Source organism: Calidris pugnax, unplaced genomic scaffold (assembly GCF_001431845.1).
Source record: "Calidris pugnax isolate Ruff unplaced genomic scaffold, ASM143184v1 scaffold148, whole genome shotgun sequence".
Taxonomy (NCBI): Eukaryota; Metazoa; Chordata; class Aves; order Charadriiformes; family Scolopacidae; genus Calidris; species Calidris pugnax.
In genome coordinates this window covers 4425783-4446663 of record NW_015090926.1, presented here as the reverse complement: position 1 = coordinate 4446663, position 20881 = coordinate 4425783, and the positions used below count along the sequence as shown (strand labels likewise).

The window sequence follows — 20881 nt, the reverse complement described above, 5'->3', positions numbered from 1 at the left end:
TTTTTGGCACTAGCTAAATACTGGAATATTGGCTATCAGTGTTTTCTACCATGTGTAGTATGCAAACAGCTTCTATTCTGAGGTTGAGCAGTGCAAGTGTCAACTCTAGATATAGCATCAGTGGGATTTGTCTGTTTGGGCTGATCTCCTGTCCTGGGATGGGGATAATTCATCATTTCTGCCAGTTTCTTGGCTCTTGCTGTTGACACATGTAGGTGAGAGAGACAAATGGGATATGTGGTCTGTTCTAAAACAGAGATGTTGTCCTGCCTCTCTTCCTCCTTCCTACTTCCTAGAATTTTCTTACAGCTTTTTTTTTTTTTGGTTGCTTTTATTTATATATGATCTGTACTGTAGGACACTACTTTTGGTGCTGTAGCTTTGCTTAAAGGGCCAGTGGTGTATTTCTGCAGTGAAGCTTTTCTGCTATCTCATTGTAGCTACATAGCTATGATGTCTTCAGTAGTAAAACTAACCATGTGAACATCTGTTCCCTCCTCTCGGAAGTAATACAGTTAGCTTATTTGATCCCTTTTATCTTGCTGTATTCAACTGTTACTACCATGTAATTAAAACTTTCCTTTTGTTACTTCGATGGTTCTGTTTACTTACATGAGATATGTGTCTATCCAGATATTCAGCTGTACCACAGTGAAACGCTAGAACTGATGCTGCGCAGGTGGGCCAAGCTGGAAAAAGACTTTAAAACAAAAAATGGAAGATACGATATTAGCAAAATTCCTGATATTTACGACTGTATAAAATATGACGTGCAACACAATGGCTCCTTAAAATTAGAAAACACAATGGAATTATACAGGCTTTCAAAAGCTTTAGCTGACATTGTGATCCCTCAGGTAAGTATTTTCAGTTATTAAAAAGAATAGATTGAAGAATAAATGCTTTTTCACATTTCATGAAAATGTCTGCTCTGTTTTTTCTGCTGAAGCTTCCTGTATTTTGCGGTAACAGAAGCCTTTAATGTTACCTCTCATTTTCTGGTAGCAAGAAAAATTTGTTTCATAATTCATTAAGCTGTGTTCAAAGTGGATTTTTTTAGCAATTTAAGCTGTGAACACGTTTGCTTCCTTTACTGCGGTATACTAAAATAAAGTGGTTCATCTCAGCCTTTCTTCATAGATTTAAGTGGAGCGCATGTGAACAACTGCATTAAGTTTCATAGAATTTCAGGCCAGAAACAGACAAGTTAAACTTCCATGTACTACAGGCTGTTAAACTCAGCTCTCAAATGCTGTTGGCTGCAGGACGTGAAACTATTTTGTGGTAACAGGACAGAACAGACTAAAGCTTTCCCTTCGTGTCCCTGCAGTTACAGAGCACTGTTGCAGGAATGGCTTGTCCATATTGCATGCAGCAACTGAGGGAACTTCTTCCTCTCCCCATCTCTCAGATTCCCTGACAGCAAGAAGGACAAAAAGAGCAATGATACTAAGTGTGTGTTGTGTCATGTGGGCATGTTAATCTTACATTTTTAATAGAGTGTTAGAGCAGGTAAAAATGAGGACACATACTGAAGGAAGAAAAAGAAAACTTGATAAGCCTACACAATGCAAAGGAAAGTTACTTACATTGCTTTTTAGAGTAACTAGAAGGTCCATCTTAATGATGAGAGGACCTTCATATAATCTGTGGCACAGAGCATGAAGCTTCTGGAAGAACAGATTTTTAAACATCATAAGTAGCGTAACAGATACAGTATGTTCCAGTTGTATTAAACTACCATTTTCAGTGTTAATTGAGGTGAATAGGAGATCATCTGGTGGGTGTTGTACCCCAAACTTAAGACAGAGGTATTAAATAGGTAACGTCTCTTTATTGAATGTTTGAAGAAAAGAAAAAAAAATGTTACTTGATATCAGGTGACATGAAATGCATCATAGATGTCTAAATCTGGGGAGGGGAGAAGAGAAGGAATAATTCCCTAGATATTTTGCTTAAGAAAAAAGCTTCATTGTACCAGAAAAGTGAATTCACTTTTGTGATTAACTTCTGAATGAAAAACTATTTCTCATTGTCAAATCAAACAGCAAAAAGGCAGACCAGTTGTTACTTGAAGGGATGTCAGTCATCAAATGTAATAAAAATGTTAAAGCAGTTTGCAGTCAAATCAAACTAATAGATGATGAGTTGGCTTTAATATACAAACTTTGCATTGGAAGGCATTTTAATCTTTAACTGAATTCTAAAAGTCAGTTTCTTCTTACACAGGAATATGGTATTTCTAAGGCTGAGAAACTAGAGATTGCCAAAGGTTACTGCACTCCTCTAGTTAGGAAAATCCGCTCTGACCTTCAGAGGACTCAAGATGATGATACTGTAAATAAGCTTCACCCTCTGTAAGTCTCCTACTTTTTTTACATGGTTACATTAATTTCCATAAGACTTAATGGAGATAGTCTATAGATTTCATATTTGAAATAACTTACTAGCTCATAGGAATTTTAAAAGTGCGATTTATTTATTTGCTGACAGCTATTTCTAAAATGGGGACACATCCCAATATGGTCTAATAAGACTTTTTTTCTTTCAAGTTACTCCAGGGGTGTTATGTCCCCTGAACGCCATGTTCGCACGCGGCTCTATTTCACCAGCGAGAGTCACGTCCATTCCCTGTTGTCCACCCTTCGTTATGGTGCCTTATGTGATGTAAGTTGAACACTTCTTTCCATTAAAGCTCTGATACCTTGAGAGGAACCAAAAGCACTCGATCTTACTAAATGTATCCTCTTCGAGAGGATAAATGCAGCACCACAAAGGTAACATGGCTGCTTCTAAGACTGAGCTTGATGACTGTACTAACTTTTGTATCGACATACTTGCTTCTGTTAACGGATGAGTAAGCTCAGTGACGGCAAAAGCATTTTTAATTCTAGACCTCTGTGACACATGCGACAGCAGATGCACTCCTAGTCTTAAGCTGATAAACTTTTAAGTTCCCTTTGAGGTGGATTACTAAATGACTTTTTTCTGAAGCATGAAAAAAGGTGAATATTCATTTTAAATAGTTTGGCATGCGATGGTTATATTTCCTCTATATAGCAAAAACCTTCATTTACTCTGACTGGTAGAGCGATACCTAGAAACATTATCCACAATATACTAGTTAAAATGACTTTAATGCAAAATTATATCAGGGGAGTTTAAAATTGTGCCTCTGTCTCCAAGACATATATCATCGTTGGCAAAAGAACATCAAAGGTGCACTGAAATAAAATATGAAGAGTTCTTATCTCCACTTTTCATTCATTTGATGAGTAATTTTGAGTGACTTTTCTTTTCTGGTTGTATCTCTGTTTTTTCCTTAGCTGTCAAAAGCTTTGTACTTGTGCTAGGGATGTAAAATCCATGTAAATGGTGAAAAAGGGAAATCATCAGTGTTCTTAAAGAAAATAGCTGGGTTATATTTGTTGATTATTTTTTCCCTTTACTTCATAAGGAATCAAAAGACGAGCAATGGAAACGAGCTATGGATTATTTAAACGTTGTCAACGAACTCAATTACATGACACAGATTGTTATCATGCTTTATGAGGATCCAAACAAGGTATTTAAAATGGATAATTATCTTCAGAAACAAGTAGTGCTAAGCTACATATTCAAGTGTAAACCTATTTAATCATTTTCCTTCAGGAACTCTCTTCAGAAGAACGTTTTCACGTTGAGCTGCACTTTAGTCCAGGAGCCAAAGGCTGTGAGGAAGATAAAAATTTACCATCTGGATATGGATACAGACCTGCCTCAAGAGAGGTAATAATTGCGCCTTTCTTTAAAGTAAAAGTAAATTTTTCTGGATGCAGACATACATAAAAGAAAAGTGTGGGTTCTATTTTGGTAGAAAAAGATCTAGTAAAATATAGGCTATCCCAATGTATTATTTCACTTTGAATGGACAAATAATTTGGACCTTCTATGGCTTTGCCAGAATTTTTGCTAGAAATCTGAAATATTCTAAGAAAAGTGATAACAACATCAGTGTCACATCAATGATATTCTGGAAAATGGGAGAAATACTTAAGGAAGTAAGGTATGTTTAAGAATACAGACTGTTGAGGAAAGATTGATATTTTCAAAGACACATGGTCAAGTTGGCAGAGCTACCACCTGCTTTTCGAGAAATGAATGAAAGCAAAGCTTGCCTGTTGACTTGTGGAGCCAGGTTTTTACTATGTCAAAAGAAAATTGGATTAAGATATGTTGGCTGAACGGTGTGGTTAATTAGGACCACACTGTCATATGCAGTGGCTGGTTAGGAGCAAATACAAGGATTATTAAAGTTTAGAACAATTCCTTCAATTATATGTGATTTCCATCTTGTGCTTTTAAAATTGGCTTGCTCTGTGTTTATGCAAAAGAATTATTTAACAGCCACTTCTGTTTATGTGCTGCAAGGTGTGCAGCTAAACTGAAAATTATTTATATTATTGTTTGTAGAATGAAGGCTCGAAGAAAACCTCTCACAGAAATGACAGTGATGAGGAGGCACATGCTCCTAAAAGAGATGAAACAGATCGGTCAGTAGTGATGTTCAAGCCAATGGTATCAGACCCAATTCATATACACAGAAAGTCACCCCTTCCAAGATCCAGGAAGATTGGTTCTGTTGAAGTAAGTGTTTATGTTCCAGACAATGTCTTTCACAGAAATTAATTTTTCCTTACTTGTAACAAAACAAAAACAAATGTATTTTTGCTTTTCATTACAAAGAACCAGTATGATGTTATGTCACACAAAAGGGTTGCTCTGGTTCTATGGGAAACCCTCCATGGCGGTAATTTGTCTGAAGAAATTAATTTTTTAAAATGAATTATTATTTTGTGATAAGACTTACTTTTTTCTTTTTAAGCCATTTTAGAAAAGCCGATATTTGAAAATGAAGATTTTTTCAGTCTAAACCTACATCTTCAAACTAACATACATTGCTTTTGTATTCATCCTTACAAGAGAGCTGCTATTGGGAATTAAGCAAACCTTCAGGGTGATCATGCTGAGAGGGATTGGAGGGCTTGGGGGCGGTAGGGGAGGTACAGGAGGTGAGAGACATGTCTTCTGCTGTATTTGCTTTCACGTGGGGTGAAAGTGACTCCACTGGTCAAGCATTTGAAGGTAAGAGAATAAACTGGAAGCTTTTTATTTTCAAGTGGGTGGGGTTTATGTTTCATGAATTCCTTAGATAACATCTTGAGCAGTCTAGTCTCCTGTCTTGAAGGCCATGACATCTAGGTGTGCTTCACCCATACGGCTTTAATGTCACAGAGGTGGGGGATGCACAGCAGTATCACTGATACCATTTGTACAGTTGAGTAGCAAAGCTTCAGATGGTGCATAGTGGCACTTCTGTGATATTAATGCTAGAAGCAGACTAACAGCTTCTTATTGCCTCATTTTCAGTTGCTTAAAACCATCAGAAATGAAGATTCACACCAAAAGCTTTTCCTTTCATGTTTGTGTTGGGAATGGGCTGTTTGTATGCAATGAAAGTATCACAGATTTGCAAGTAACTTGGTTATTGGTAGTGTGGAGGGGAAAAGTTGCATGGTTCCCTTCTATGAGGATATCTGTATAACTTCACATGACTTGCATAAATTAACAGAGATAATAAATGTGAATGTCTTACATTTTCTATTTCCAAGTTTTATCATAAACAAATGCTCACAACATCAGTCTTTCAGATTTTTAAAAGCTTTTTTCACTATGATCATGCAAACTCCCCTCCTAGTTAAGAGTTCACATACACACAACTTAACAGTCTATTACCTCAAACTCTTAACCATTTTCGTAAGTTATGCAGAAGTTACTTTCAAAAAGCATCAATAACATAAATTGCTAAATTTTGTGCAGATAATATATGTTCAGATGGAACGTGTTCCAGCATTCAGTGCTTGTTTATTTGCTGGAAGAAAATAGCTGATTTAAGGAAAACATATACTATGAAATTTTTTTGGAGAAAGTAAAATTGGAAGTTTCATCTGGCCTACTGAAATCTGCAAAACCAGTATTTGGAATACTTAAACCAAATGGTATTTCAAAGTGTTTTTAAAAAAGTCATTGCAACTTAAACTGCAACTGCCTTGAACCTTTTTTTCTCTCCTAACCTGGTTGGACCCTACTTAGCTTACCAGATGTAACAGCTAAAAGCAACCAGTATGTGGGTTGATCTGTGAATCAGTTAGAGCAAAGCTCTGCAAACAGCATGTAAGCAGGATCCATTTAAACAGCCACTGCCCTTTACCTTTTTTTTTTTTTTTTTTTTTTTTTTCCCTATAAGGCAATTAATTTTCTCTTCACCTGTGTCTCTTAACTTGAAAGGACACTGTCAGGTGTGAGATTTTGTGGAAATTTTAATCTGGGGTAGAGCCAGCAGTATTTACAGAATGATTGCAACTGTGATTGAGTCATGAAAATAAAAAAAGTAGAGTTCTAACAGTAGCAGAAGAAAGTAAGGCTCATCAGTATTGGAAATCAAATTCTATATTGCTAAAAATGTTGATTGCTAATGATACATAATGATATATGGCATGGGGGACTCGTAGCATGACCCTGTCCTCCTTTGAAGTCTTAATAGGTGTCCAGCATCAGATAATTTTTAGGGCTTTTTTAAGGCTGGAAAACTACTAACAGTCAGGTTGGCGCTACTACCAGTGAGTCAGCTGTAAAGTCTCAAAGGCAATTCTAAAAATGAGAATCTTTTAGATAAAGTTATAGGCTAAAAATGAAAACTATTAAGTAATAAATAGGAAAGTTTAATGTATTTACAGGGGGGAAACTATTAAACAGTATGCCAAGGATAACATACCTGTTTCCAACGTGTGGGAAATTCTTAAAATTATGAATGAATTATTGATAACAATTACTTTTCTCTCATATCTAATAATTAGTCTACCAGAAATTTGGTTAAAGTGTTGTATTAAAAGATACAGTTGAATAAAAAGATATAAGTGGAACTGATAACTTCCTAATATTGTCATATTACTCTTCCCTATTCGCTGTTTAATAGTTTTAAAAGCAGTATATAAAAGGGTGCAAGCAGATTGGGTTTTTTTTCTTTTCTGTTCATTTGGCTCTGTTGAATCTAACTTTGCATGCTTTGCTGTTTTTTGCCCCCTTTCTCACTTCCAGGAAGAGAGCCCCCTGAGTGTGTCTAGCCCAGAGTGTATTGGTACCTGGCTGCATTACACCAGTGGTGTGGGTACTGGGCGTCGAAGACGCAGATCAGGGGAACAAATCACTTCTTCCCCTGTCTCCCCTAAATCATTGGCTTTCACATCCAGTATTTTTGGCTCATGGCAACAGGTTTTTAAACTTTACTTCATTAAACATTATTATGCATTCCAAGCAACAACCAACTGTCTTTAAGGACATCTAATCCCTTGTTACGGATTATGTTTGAAGCAAATTCTTCCACCTCTTAAAATTACTTCCCGAGAATGTCTGGGGGAAAAAGAGCAAGTGCATGTTTTTCCACTGAATGTGTTACACGTTTTCCTAAAAATTTGGTTTCTTTATAGGAATTGCGAATGTTACAACAGTAAAAAAGACTTAGTCTACTGCCTAATGAAACAGATTTCTGCTTTGGTTTAGTTGTCCTTTAAGACTTTAAAAACAGCATTGCTTAATTTGGTGGTAGGTAAATTGAAAAACTTTTTTTATAATAATTGCAACCAATACCATTTAAAATAATTTATTTGGTACTTCATATTGCTATTCAAAACTTGTTTTGCATATATTGTATTTTCAGTGGCCTGGTATTAACTATTGCAGGGAAAAAATTCTAGCACTAATAATTCTTGCCTTCTGTATCCGGAGGTATCTGAAACTCCCAACACAGTACATCATCCATTGACTTGTACAATATTTTGAAGATTTTTCTGAATACTGGGGGGTAAAGGTAGGGAAAAAAACCACCAACCAACCAGCAAATTTTTCTGAAGTACTAGTGGAGATCTAAAGATTGTTTAGAATGTCAAGATATTGCTTACATGTATGGCAATGGATGGTGTTCTGTCAACCGTATCCTTTTTCTTTGAAAAATTTCGTGATTCCTTTTTATTGTGGAAAATTCTAAAACTACATAGGAGAAGTTTATATCAGTAAAGGCTGTGAGCATCTGAAGATTACACTGATTGAGCCCGTGCATGGATCAGTGATTGTATGGTGTCCTGAATAGCTTGTCTGTCTTCCCTTCCCTCCCCTCCTTTTTTCAATACAGGCGCAGTTTAGGAGAGTGCATTTGGTAAAATGAAATAAAATGTCTCAAATGTCTGTTCTCATATCGGTCTTGGTCTGTGTCCTTTCTCATTCTGAATGCTTGCTTTGCACCACTTCATTGCAAGGAACTCATATGTGAAATGGACTCCCTTCAGAAGGGGATATTGCATGATCTTTCATGTTTCCTTTACATATTTTTACTAACACTTATCATACAGCTTATTAACACTTGTCTGTCTGAAACAGGCTGCTGTATCAAGTTAAATGGACGTTTCGTGCTGCTGTTCTACTTTCCCTTATGTTTCTGTTTTTTATACCCAGGTCCTATCAGAAAGCAATAGTAACTTACGAACACCGAGAACTATTCTGGAACAGAAGCAGAGCGGTTTAGGTATGTGCCTACAATTGAAATTTTGTTTGATGTTTGCAGCTTTTCATCTGCCCGTTGTTCTGTACAGTTGTACATTCTTTGAATAGCTTTTATGTTAACAGCACCCAGTAGTAGTTGTTATCAATAATATATGCTGTCTGCCTATGAACCGGACAATTTTTCTGCAGCAAAAGTTTTAAAATAAACTTTAAGTGAAAAGAGCAAATTGTTTGAGACTGTTCACACTACTGACTTTGTACGGCTCACAACAGGTACACAGGATTATTTTTAACATCTAGTAGATTTTTAAGATAATGTAGTAGATTTTTAAGATAATGTAGTAGATTTTTAAGATAATGTAGTTCATGACTGAGTTTTTGGGTTTTCCAAGAATCTTTTGGATTGAAATGGCCTGCACTGGAAACTGTTAAAACATTTTTCTTGAAAATTAACATTTCTGCTGTGGGCAATTGATGGAATTGAATGTGTTTTACTGAGAGAAGGGGGGATGGGGAGCAAACCTCAAGTTTCTTGGTAATATCAGGGTTTTTGCACACATTCCCTCTCCTAAAATCAGTTTCTTCCTTTCAGCATTAGAATGAATCATGCTATAATTCAATGAGTTGTTTCAAATTCTTTTAATTCAAGTGGTGCTTTTCTGTTGCTTCTTTGAAACAGGCATATGTATGACTCAAAAATATGAAATCTTGCACTACTGTAAATCAATACTGATTTTTTTTCCTGTAAGTGTGTCTTTTCCTGGGAAAAAGGAAGCGTAGAAAATGCATAAGCTATATGCTTAAACTTAAAAGTAGCTTTTCTTTGTAAAGATCTACATTTTTTTGTATGTCTAATCTCTCTGTGATACTCTTCTCCCTATTATATTTTTCCCTTAGTAAAATGCATACATCAGGTGCTCTTGTTTATCAAAGTCATGTTTTTTATTGTGTGCTTGCTAAAGTTAAACAACTTTTCTTTTGCCAATGTGTGACACAATATGGCTTGTGGAAGTTGATGTATTTCTGTGCGTAGATTAAGGTATTACATTTGGTGTGGAAGGCTTTTGCCACAGACCAGGCACCAATTTATTTTGGCTGTGATTGGTCACATGTGCTAGTAATGTTTCCCCTCACTGGGTCATTAGAAGTAACAAAAGGAAGTATCACTGGTTAGAGAGTTGGTTTTCAGAAAAAATCTGCTGCTGCTTATCTAAAATGCAAAAGATAAGTTCCGAGTGGAAAACCACTTCTCCTTTCAGCCAGTAGTAAAAACCAAAGGAAAAAAATGGCAACATTTTTTTTCCATTTTGTTCATTGTCGTATGTAAATTTCATTTACAGTGGATGATTATGAAAATTATTTTTATATTTCTGTCTGTGGCTTTGAGTGATTTGTTAAAACTCCCATACTAATGGCAGGAACGTGTAAGTTGTAACAAAAGTACTGTCTCTTGCATGGAGATGTACAAAAGTCTTCTCAGGAAAGGAAGTCAAGGTAAACTTGATGGAACTTCTGGGTATTGTCAGTTTGTGACGTTGTCAGTGATGGTAGCTGAAATATGAACAGAGTATTTACAGTTTGGGGGTAACATTTTATGGGGGTCAGAAGGGAAATATTTCCATATTAAGTCTGTGGAAATGCACGAGTACTCCATTGCAGCCTGTCATCTTAAAGGTTGATTTGGGTGTAAGCAATAAGGAGTTTTTTTCCCAGTTCATATTTGTTTCAGAACTGCAGGTTTTAAAACACAAAACTTTCACATCATCACCATCTTGTTTTTGTTTTGTTGTTTTGGTTGTGTTTACATTGATGCTAACTGGTAACTTTTCTTTACCAAAAGTGAAAGCAGGACAAGAACTCACTTTGTTAAAGCCAGCCCTCTCTTTGCACATGTAGCAGAGGGTGCTGTGTCATGAGTAGAAGCACAATAAATTATGATAGTTTCAGCCTACAAGTACCACTCTGACATTACAAGCATATTGTGAACCTGTCCAAGGCACTGCCAAAAGCTGCCTTTTGTGTGGTAAGAGCCATGTGCTTGCATGCTGCATGCATCCCCAATGTGAATGGACGAACACCTGGTTGTTGTATGTATTTTCTCTAACTCCCATCAGGGTCTCACTGTGCGGGCCTGTTTAGCACCTCAGTGCTCGGGGGTTCTTCAAGTGCACCTAACCTACAGGATTATGCTCGTACTCATCGTAAAAAGCTGACTTCTTCTGGCTTCATAGATGGTATGTGCACACTCTCGCACATGCACGCACAAACCCATGTGCCACATTAAACTTCTAAAGATAAATCCTAGGTTATTGATTTTAATGGAATCCTAGAATCCTTTGCCTTAGTATTAATTGAATGAGTTTTCTATAGCTTCTTTATTTCCCATAGCTTGCTTATGTTTAACTTAATAGCATAGTTAATTCTTGTTCCTGTCTTGAATTGAACACTAGCTCACAGACTTGTAATGCGTGCCAGGAGATTGCAGCAAGTGCATTTTTAAAGTACATTAAAATTTTGTATTTGAAATTCTTTTCTCATTTTAAACTCCGGGTTTTTGCATTACCTATTGATCTTGAAATGAAATAAATTACTTGGAGCATATACAAGGAATGAAAGAAATGATAAAACTAGTAAGTTAAATACTGATGGTGAAAATTTTAGGATTCCTGACCTTTTTTCAGTGGGGTTTGGATTTCAAAGGAGCAGGAGGTTTTCAGTTTTGGATAATCTGGGGTACAGAAGAAACTCTCTCACTAGATTTCAGAATGTAAAGGTGCCAAAGCACACCTTTATAACTCTGAGGTGAAACAGTATTCATGCCAGTTTCCCCCCAATTCACTACTCAGTGTTCGACTCTAACCTGATATAACTTTGTATGCCAGAATCACCAGCTCATTCTGCTTGTTTTCATACACTTCATTACACATCTTGTAGTTACCAGCAATCCAAATTTTCTTCTTTTTAACCTCTATTTAGATTTTAGCCCTTTTCCTTGGTCCCTTTTGCATGCCACTCAGTTCTAATTCCTTCTCATCTTTTCTTTTTTCCTTCCTTCTTCCTTACCGTTTTTTAAAATGTCCCTCTTTTGGTAGCTGTTACAAATTTCAGGTACCTGTTTTTCTCTTTCTCAGACACCACACGCGGTTCTGCTGTTAAAAGGTTTTCTATCTCATTTGCTCGACACCCAACCAATGGTACGTTTTGCTTTTATTTTAAAAACAAAAACGAAAACAAAAGGTTCCTTGCTTCATCCCTTTTATTTTTATTTCAAATATGGGGTGTACAGTATCATCCAGCCGTCTGTCGTTCCTAACTTCAAGCACAACTCCAAATATATTTGTAATCATTAGATATCCTAAATCCCTTCTTTACCATTCATTAGTATAAATACAACATCAAAACTCATTCCTTAGAAAAATCCTTGAAAAAATTGAAGTCCTACTGTTAATCATGATCTCTGTAATAAATTATTCTCCCCCAGTTTCTTGTGTGATCAGACTGTAAGGTACAAGATAAAAACAGAATTAAATCTGATCTTTATTGGGCATACACCTCTTGATAGCTGCTGCTTCTTCTTTGTCTTTCTCCTGCTGAGCTGTTTCCCTGAGCCTCCTGATTCTAAAATAAATCACCGAATTGACAACTGGAGTTTATGACTATCTTCTTGAAGTGATGCTAAATTAAAAAACTAATGCAGAAACTTTGGTTCCATTCCTGCTAAATTGATACATTTATCATCGGACAAAAATTTATTTTACCTTATCATACTTCTCTGTTCATCAGATGTGCAAATTACTTAAATATTGCACTAAATCACAGCAAGAGAGCTGCCTGTTGCTTACATTGACCTCTTGAGCTCCAAGAGTGAGAGTTAACTTGTCTTCAGTCTACCATAGTTACAAAAAAAGTCTGGTTTAACACACAGGACAGAGGTACGTCTTTCTCTTCCTCAGCAAAATATTTCGTGCCTACCTCTCTACGTGATTAAATAGGCCCAAAATGTATCCTGTTCATGAAAAACAGACTCGGTCTTCAGCATCCACCAGATCTTAACATAGGTTTTCCAGATTTCTTAATTGCAGTTTTAAAATGTGCAGTTTACACTGGCTGAGTCCAGTGATGGTGATATTATTGAAGCTTAGTGGAAATCGTCAGCATTTTCTGTTAGATTCAAAAGATATTTGCCTAGAAACATGGTTTAAAAAAAAAGACTGAGGTTTTGTTTGCCTTTGCTGAGAAGCAAAGTAGTCCTTTATTATTCATTTAGAATCCATAATGACCTTTTGCGCTGCAGTGCTTCTTGAAGGGAAACTGCTGTAGTAAGGCTGAATTAATACCATTAAGGCTGCGTTTGATCTGAAAGACCCAATCTAGTGTCCTGTTTCAAATAGGAAAGTCAGGGGTCCGTTTTTTATCTTTAGACTTAAACAAAACAATATTTCCAAAACATACAAGGTCAGAAAGTAGAAACTACATTTGAGTATTAGTGTCTAATAATATGATTAATGCCTGTTGCATTTAGCACTATCTTTTCATGACTGCATCCTTTAAAAAAGGATCTAAATTGCTTTTAATGAATGCATTGATTGTCCTGATTCATTTAATACAGCAGTTTTACCACACATCTTTTACAAGATTGATGCATGCTATATGAGCTCCTATGAAACCTAAGCAGGTTTCCAAGAGTTCTCTACTAACATAAGACCATATTGATGTTGTTTTGTCTGTCCTCTGGACTATCATTTTGATTCTCCTTGTCCCTTTCACTCTGTTTTTTCTTATTTTTATGTTGTTATCACACCCTCTTAACTCATTTCAGACTACCCCCCGCATCTTTAGTTCAAGGAACATGGTGAAACAAGTTATCTTCTGACAGTGCTTTACCTTATTTTCTGGGCCTCTGTGCAGAACATCCGCACCTCTTTAGGTGCTGGTCCATTTCCTCTGGAATTTCTAGGCTCCAGTGGTATGTCTCTGTAGCTTTTAAATGTAAGACAGCAGGGTGGCTTTTTGAGGTGCTGCGTTAACCCTTTCATTGTCTTGCCTTTTGGTGGGGACAGTGCTTTAAGAATAAATAAAGCCAAAGCTCAAAGGCTGTTACTTTACAGGAAATTTCTTTTTTAAAGGGATACTGTCAGGGTTCTTCATCATTAAAATTCAAATTTCTCTTTCATAATACTGTAGAATAGTTATCATAAAGTATTCAAATAAAACACCGCAGATAGATTTCCAGGGTATCTTTTAAGTCATATCCCTTAGACACAGATACTTCAGCAAGATGCTGGGATATGGCTATCTGATAGCACAATTGTCAAAACTGAACAAAAACCTATGGTGGAGAAATTCCTGAAAGAAGATGACTTCTTCTTTTCTTTTTTTAAAGGGCATGGGTGCATTTTGAAATTCCTTCCTGGTTCTCTGTAACACTGCACTATAGCAGTAATAGTTATTAAAAAGTTAACTTGACATTATCCCACTACATTCTTTGCAAAATTAAAAAAATAAATTCTTATTCAAGTGATAGTGACTTTTCTGTCAGGGTAAAGAGGGAAGTCTTGTATTTTACTGTAACGCAAAGAAAGGGTTTGCGCTTTGCATGCGTAGTTATTTAGGATATTAATATGTATGCCAAACATCTTAGTGCTTACACTGAAGCTCAGCTACTGCCTTTATAGAAAAATAGGGATTAAGTATGTGGTGCTTCTTTTGTACATGAAAATCAAATTTCCATGAAATGCAACATGTGATTTGTAATACAGGTGAAGCTGACATAAGTACATTTCAGTTGATTGTATATTTGAATTGACTGTCCCTCAAATTTGAGCACGGCCAAGGTGGATCTGGATATAAATACAGACATTCGGGGGTTGAAATTTTATTGAATTACTTCTCTATGAAAAGCACTAAATGGGGGATGAATGGGGAACACTGGATATCATGGCAATATTGATGTTTATTATTTTAGGGGAGGGAACAGTTCACAGTCATAATGCTATCTCTAATAAATGTACCTTGAACTGAAATTCTAAACATTATTTCATTCACTATTTTTTCTTCATTTAAATACCTTAAATGTAGCAACTGTAAATTTATAATATTGAATTGCAAAGTTGTAAGTTGTAATTGCAAAGTTACAGCTGTATGTTGAAAACACTAATGGACATGTTTTCCTCTTCTGAAATGCAATTGGATGAAAAGCTGTTCATTGAGTTATCAAACTTGCATCACTTTAGAGAACTGCAATTGGTTTTTTGCCAATATGTTTAAATGCTTTTTAGGATGTTAGCAATATGGATATGCATGGCTGGTGTATAATCAGTACTAATATAGAAAAGGAAAGTTCAATAAATTTTTAAGATTTTGGGTTCCTATGCTTATAGGTTTGAATACGTGAAACTTTCAGGTTTTTTATGTACTGTTTTTAAATGCATAAAGGTAGGTGTAGATCTGTCTTACAAAGTTAAACATGTAACATCAAGATACAAAAGTGCTAACAATGGTTTTCCTTTGATACTGAAGGCAACAGTTTGTTTTCACAGAATACTGAAGATGATAGAACGTGAATTCTGCAAATATATTTCTTGGAAGTTGTAGTATTTTTAGCTCTTGTCTGCTAACAGTTGACAATATAGCCATCCTGTTTTACTTGTATGAATGAGTTATCTATTTAATAAGAGTGAGTAGGAGAAATACTATCAAGTCCTGACTGTTTTCTTTTTAGTGATTTACTAAGTTTGTCTTGGAGGAAAGTTCCCTTTCACAAACTGATTAGGAGTAGAGTACAGTTGTAATGTTTAACCAGACTGTTTTACGTGTACATGGGATTTGTTATCCCATGGTATGTTACATGGTAACTTTAGTTTAGTACACTCTGAAAATGGGCACATCTTATTCCAACTCCTATAATAGTGTCCATGATTTCACGAGTACTATGTCTGCATGTGCTGACTTAAAATAAGTACTTTTTATCATGTATTAATACTTGCCCACGCAATAGTTTAAATCCTGTCTTATGTTGGGAAATCGCTTTTTTTTTTACTATTTTTCTCTCAGGTTTTGAACTATATTCCATGGTGCCTTCTATTTGCCCTTTGGAAACTCTACACAACTCCTTGTCTCTGAAGCAAGTGGATGAATTTCTTGCCTCTGTTGCTGCTCCATCAAGGGAAAATCTACAGGAGACATGTACTGATTTTAGTTTGTAATTATGTTTGGTTTAAAATATTAAATACTGTCTAGTTAATCTTTCTGGGATTTTACAGCTAACAAGCAAACTAAGAATACTGCTTTTAAAAAAAATGAAATACGTACATAAAGCATAATTTTAATTTTTGCAGTATGGACACTGGCATAATTCATTTACGTAATGTCTCTGTTGACTGGGGTAGTAAATTAAGGACTGAATGAAATTGTAATTCATTTATTTCCTCGCATTAGGAACTTCTCTGTACTATGCACACTGCTAGTTGATTTGCAAGGAATGCTTTTTAGTGAACTTGCAGTATTTCCAGCTTTATACTGTACTGTTGTACTGGCAGTACCCTCAGCAGAGGACTTCTGTCTTTTACAAGCCTTTTACACCTTAAAACTGTTATTTTCTGTTTCTTTCAATATTGGGGTTTCACCTGTGGAGTGCCTTGCAGTTGCTTATTTTTTCAGTGGTTTGTGCTCCATGTTTAAATGACCTTGAAGTGAACTGCAAACTGAGTTATACCCATGTGCACCTCTCTGGGACGATGACTTCCCGTTGTGATTTTAATACTGTGTTTGGAAATGGTTTCAGTTAAGTCAGATTTACCGCATATTAGGATGCTTATAACTCATATGTCAGGTGATTGAAAATCATTTTTTTTGAGGAAATGCCTAAAAACTTATGCTTTGATCAAAAAATTTGTACTTGCTAGTACTAATACGAAAGTTACCTAGATGTTGGGATTTTTCCTTTTGTTGTTACAGGATTTTTCCTTTTTTTCCTGTTTTTTAGTTTTATACAGTTTAGATTTTAATCAGTCCTCCTGTTCAACTTATTCATCAGTGACCTGGACGAGGGGACAGAGTGTATCCTCAGCACGTTTGCTGATGATACCAAACTGGGAGGGGTGGCTGACACTCCAGAGGGCTGTGCTGCCATCCAGCCTGACCTGGACAGGCTGGAGAGCTGGGCAGAGAAGAACCTCATGAGGTTCAACAAGGGCAAATATAAGGTCCTTCACCTGGGGAAGAAGAACCCCAGGCACCAATACAGGATAGGGATGGATCTTCTGGGAATTACTACTGAGGAAAAGGATCTGGGGGTCCTGGTAGATAGCACACTTTCCATGAGCCAGCAGTGTGCCCTTGTTGCCAAGAGGCCCAATGGAATCCTGGGCTGCATAGGGAAGAATGTGGCCAGCAGGTCGAGGGGGGTCATTCTCCCTCTCTCCTCTCCACTGATGAGGCCACAACTGGAATACTGCATCCAGTTCTGGGCTCCCCAGTTCAAGAGGGACAGGGAACTACTGGGGAGCATCCAGCGTAGGGCAACTATGATGATTAAGGGATTAGAGCACCTCCCTTACAAGAAAAGGCTCAAGGAGCTGGAGCTCTTTAGCCTGGACAAGCGAAGGCTGAGGAGAGACCTTATTTATGTTTATAAATATCTAAAGGGTGGGTTGAAGGATGATGGAGCCGGACTCTTTTCAGTGGGTTCCAGCGATAGGACAAGGGGCAACGGGCACAAGCTGGAACACAGGAAGTTCCACTCAAAAATGGGGAAGAACTTCTTTACAGTGAGGGTGACAGAGCCCTGGAACAGGCTGCCCAGGGAGGTTGTGGGGTCCCCTTCTCTGGAGATCTTCAAGCCCTGCCTGGATGCAGTCCTGAGTAATGTGCTCTGGGCAATCCTGCTTAGCCGGGGAGTTGGGCTAGATGGTCTCTAGAGGTCCCTTCCAACTCTGACAATTCCGTGATTCCGTGATCAGCTAATTAGATAGGGTAGGCCTCCAACATCTGAGAAGGAAGATAAGCAATTTAAGAAAACTGATGTTACTGAAAAAGAACTCAGGGAAGTTTACAGGTATTCTGAATTCTCATTTATTTAAAATGCTTTGTTATCCTGATTTGGAAGTTCGTGACTCTTCAAAATAAGTTTAGAATTTAGAGTACACAAGATGAAAAAAAAATTTTTACAAACTGTCATACATCTCTGGTGGTCTGGTTGTCACCTTTCTACAAAGCATGGTTGGAAATTAGACCTGATAGAATTAAGGCCAGACATTGTTTCCTCTCCTTTGGCTTCCCTATTATATTTGGAAGGTGCCTAGAGAATAATGTGTTGTATGCACTTTTCTTACGTGTTTTGGACTAAATGCCTGTTCAGTGCAATCTTCATAACTTACGAGAAGTAGCTCTGATGCTTTTGCCAGTCTTCTGGAAAGGCAACTGTTACTAAAATTTGGCTTGACTGCCTTAGCAGCATGAAAATATCATATTGCTTTTTGAGGTTAAAAGGAGATTATTAGATTTCTCTCTCATGCTTTGAAGTTTTGACATTGAAGTCAGAAATTTTTAGCAGGTTGTGTAACTGTGGCATCTATATTGCTTATATTGCTGGAGAGATATGTTTTGCTTAGGTGAGAGTATTTTTATTGTTAATGATCTGTATCTTCTTTTTTTTCCCATTTCAGCTTCTCCAACTTACATGATTCCACTGTCAGGAAGAAAAATTCCTTTAAATACATATACCCCTGCAAAAATTCAACCAACACCACTTGAAACTTTGCCTGAGAGGCTAGCAATAGTGAAACCAACCTCATGTAAGTAACTGCTGTCAGAGGCAGAATGGCTCACTTGATTATATTATTTCCAGCAGTAGGGTTCTTTCTTATGTATTACATAATTTCTTAGGGCAGCTATTTCTTAAAATTACCTGTCTCTGTATGTGGGATCATTCTACAGGTCAGTGATGGCTCAACAGCATTGAACAAACAGTTTTAGCAGTAAAATTGCACTAATAGTTTCTTTCCCTTATCCTCTGAAGTTTGAAAGAATTTCTATGGGCTGAAAATTCATGGGGGTTTGGTTTTGGTTTATGTCTGACTATTTCCAGCTGTATCTCCCAAGCAAGAGAAGCAAAGGACATTTATATATTTTAATGGCAGGATTTCTAAGATGTGTTCTGAACACTCCACCATAGACCTCTGTGACCAGGTTCTGACCAAAGCTGCCAATAACACGATGATGCATTTGGTCTTCAGCATATTCGTAGTTTCAGATATATATATATATATAAAATATATATATATATATATATTCGGATATAAACGCATCTACACCACGTTTGGATGCCACTACTGTTAGAGGGCCTCTGGAACAAAATCCCATTGCACTTCTGGTTTTGCTAGATACAGTGTAGCTTTGCATGTGTTCTGTGCTAGGTAACTCATATTTTTTTCTTGCTTTTTGCACGGAAAAGAATTCTTAAGTGCGAAAACTAATACTTCTTTCTTTATCTGTACAGCTACCCCTGGATCTTCTGTTTGTGAATCTGATGTTAAGCTGTCTCTTGAAGAGGCCTCGCTAGATGCAGAACTTAGTGGCGAAACTCCTTCTGAAAAGAAATGAAGTTGATAAGACAAAACTGGAAGCAACTTCTCAAATAGTTCTTTAGTGTGCATTCAACTAAATTACTGAGCTTTCAAAAGCAGTTCATAGTGCACTTCAGAATCTTTCGTTTATACATGGTTAACTAGTATGCACGTTACATATTTAGGTCAAATGTCTTTTCTCACTTTCTAAAACATTTCAGGAAATCTATTTATTTATCAGTCTGATGAACTGCACACCTTTAATGGGAAAGCTGCACATGAACCTTTTCAGTGTCTTCAAATACTGTAAACTTGTATGAAAAGAAAATACCAATGCAGTGGTATGTGTTACAGTGGCTCTGCTGATGTCACTGCAATGAAGGCATTGTCTGTTGTCATTATAAACTTCTATTTTCAGGAGTTTATAATCTCCCTGTGAATTTCTTTTCTGGGCTGAAATGTAACACATACCTTGGCTAGAAGCTTGGTTTTTTTTAATTTAACTACGTTTCCAAAGAGATCTCTTTTGCCTGGTTTTGGAGATAAGCAGATGTTTTCTGCATTTGAATTATTTTATATCATATATGCTGCAATAATTGGGCATGATGGAGTGAGTTAATGATTGTCACTTTTGACTCTTCTTATTTTTATTCTGTGTTTACATCAGACCTGTAACATTCAGATACACCTTCTCTTTTGTTGTTTAGTATACATGCTTGTATACGGGTACCTGTATATCATCCAGCAGATAAAACTGTCTTTTATATGTTTTTATCAAAAACTTCCTTTGTTTACTTAAAAAGACAGTTTTACTTGCTTTACAATATGTTTCTACAAAAAGGTGATATTAAAAAGCAGGTTTTGTAAAAAGAGAAATGGTTACAGCTGGTCTGCTAGTGAATTTATCCTAGAAATTGTAAATATTCCATCTATGCTTTATTATCATCCCTTCAGAGTAGAGACCAGAACTCAGTACTTACTGTTGCAAAATACTCAGGATTCATCATGGCCTGGGAAATTTTCATACCTCTGTCCTTCCAGTGTAGATGGTTGACAACAGCTCTCATTAAAAACAAACAACATAAAAATTAAAGATTTTATAAGAGCTGTGAGAAGCATTAGTAAGTCAGTGGAACTTTGAGTTACTGGGTTATGTAGAGTGATCATCCAGTCTCAGCAGTTCTTGTGATTTTATCTGTGGCATGAAAAATTACTGAATTACTATAATTATCCCATATGAAAATATTGTCCACTTTTGTAAGTTCAAGTGGCTGATTATTAATAACAGACTTCATAAACTACAAATTAGATAATTTCTTTCACATTTAAGTTGCAGAAGACGTAGCTTTGAAGTAATATTTTTAAGTAGGGCTCTTAATTGTCTACAGAGCCAGTGCAACTATAATCACATTCACTTTGCCCAGGGTCTGTTTTCAGTGTTTACCACACATGAAATGGCTTCAGCAGACTAATTCTAAAAATGCTGGTTAAATACCAAAAATATGAAGGGTTTCACAGCTATATACTTAAAACATTTCATTTTCTGCGGTGTAATTGTATTACTGACAGTGTTGGTCTTGCACACAACTGAATGTACACTTGTTTACCATTTAAAAAAAAAAAAAGTTAAAATTTAAGTATGCATATCATTCCAGTCAACCAAAGCTGTGGCATAACTTTTTTTTAAATGTGCTTCTCAATAAAAACAAGGTCGCTGGCAA

The 20881-nt window shown here is 36.4% G+C and overlaps 1 protein-coding gene across 10 annotated transcripts in view; it reads left to right on the top strand.

Moving 5' to 3' along the window:
- Positions 1-20881, top strand: part of PPIP5K2 (diphosphoinositol pentakisphosphate kinase 2) — a 55896-nt gene extending 35015 nt beyond the window's left edge. Inside the window, exons 19-31 of one of the 10 annotated variants that reach the window (XM_014951468.1) lie at positions 634-857; positions 2230-2357; positions 2553-2667; positions 3458-3565; positions 3652-3768; positions 4453-4626; positions 7138-7311; positions 8548-8617; positions 10710-10829; positions 11727-11789; positions 15649-15780; positions 18261-18389; positions 19094-20881. In XM_014951468.1, the coding sequence (XP_014806954.1) occupies positions 634-857; positions 2230-2357; positions 2553-2667; positions 3458-3565; positions 3652-3768; positions 4453-4626; positions 7138-7311; positions 8548-8617; positions 10710-10829; positions 11727-11789; positions 15649-15780; positions 18261-18389; positions 19094-19197 (1658 nt within the window). In that variant the 3' untranslated portion in view covers positions 19198-20881. Of the gene's footprint in view, positions 1-633; positions 858-2229; positions 2358-2552; positions 2668-3457; positions 3566-3651; positions 3769-4452; positions 4627-7137; positions 7312-8547; positions 8618-10435; positions 10619-10709; positions 10830-11726; positions 11790-15648; positions 15781-18260; positions 18390-19093 lie in introns of those variants that run through there. The other 9 variants (XM_014951472.1, XM_014951471.1, XM_014951470.1 and 6 more) reach the window with 9 other exon arrangements.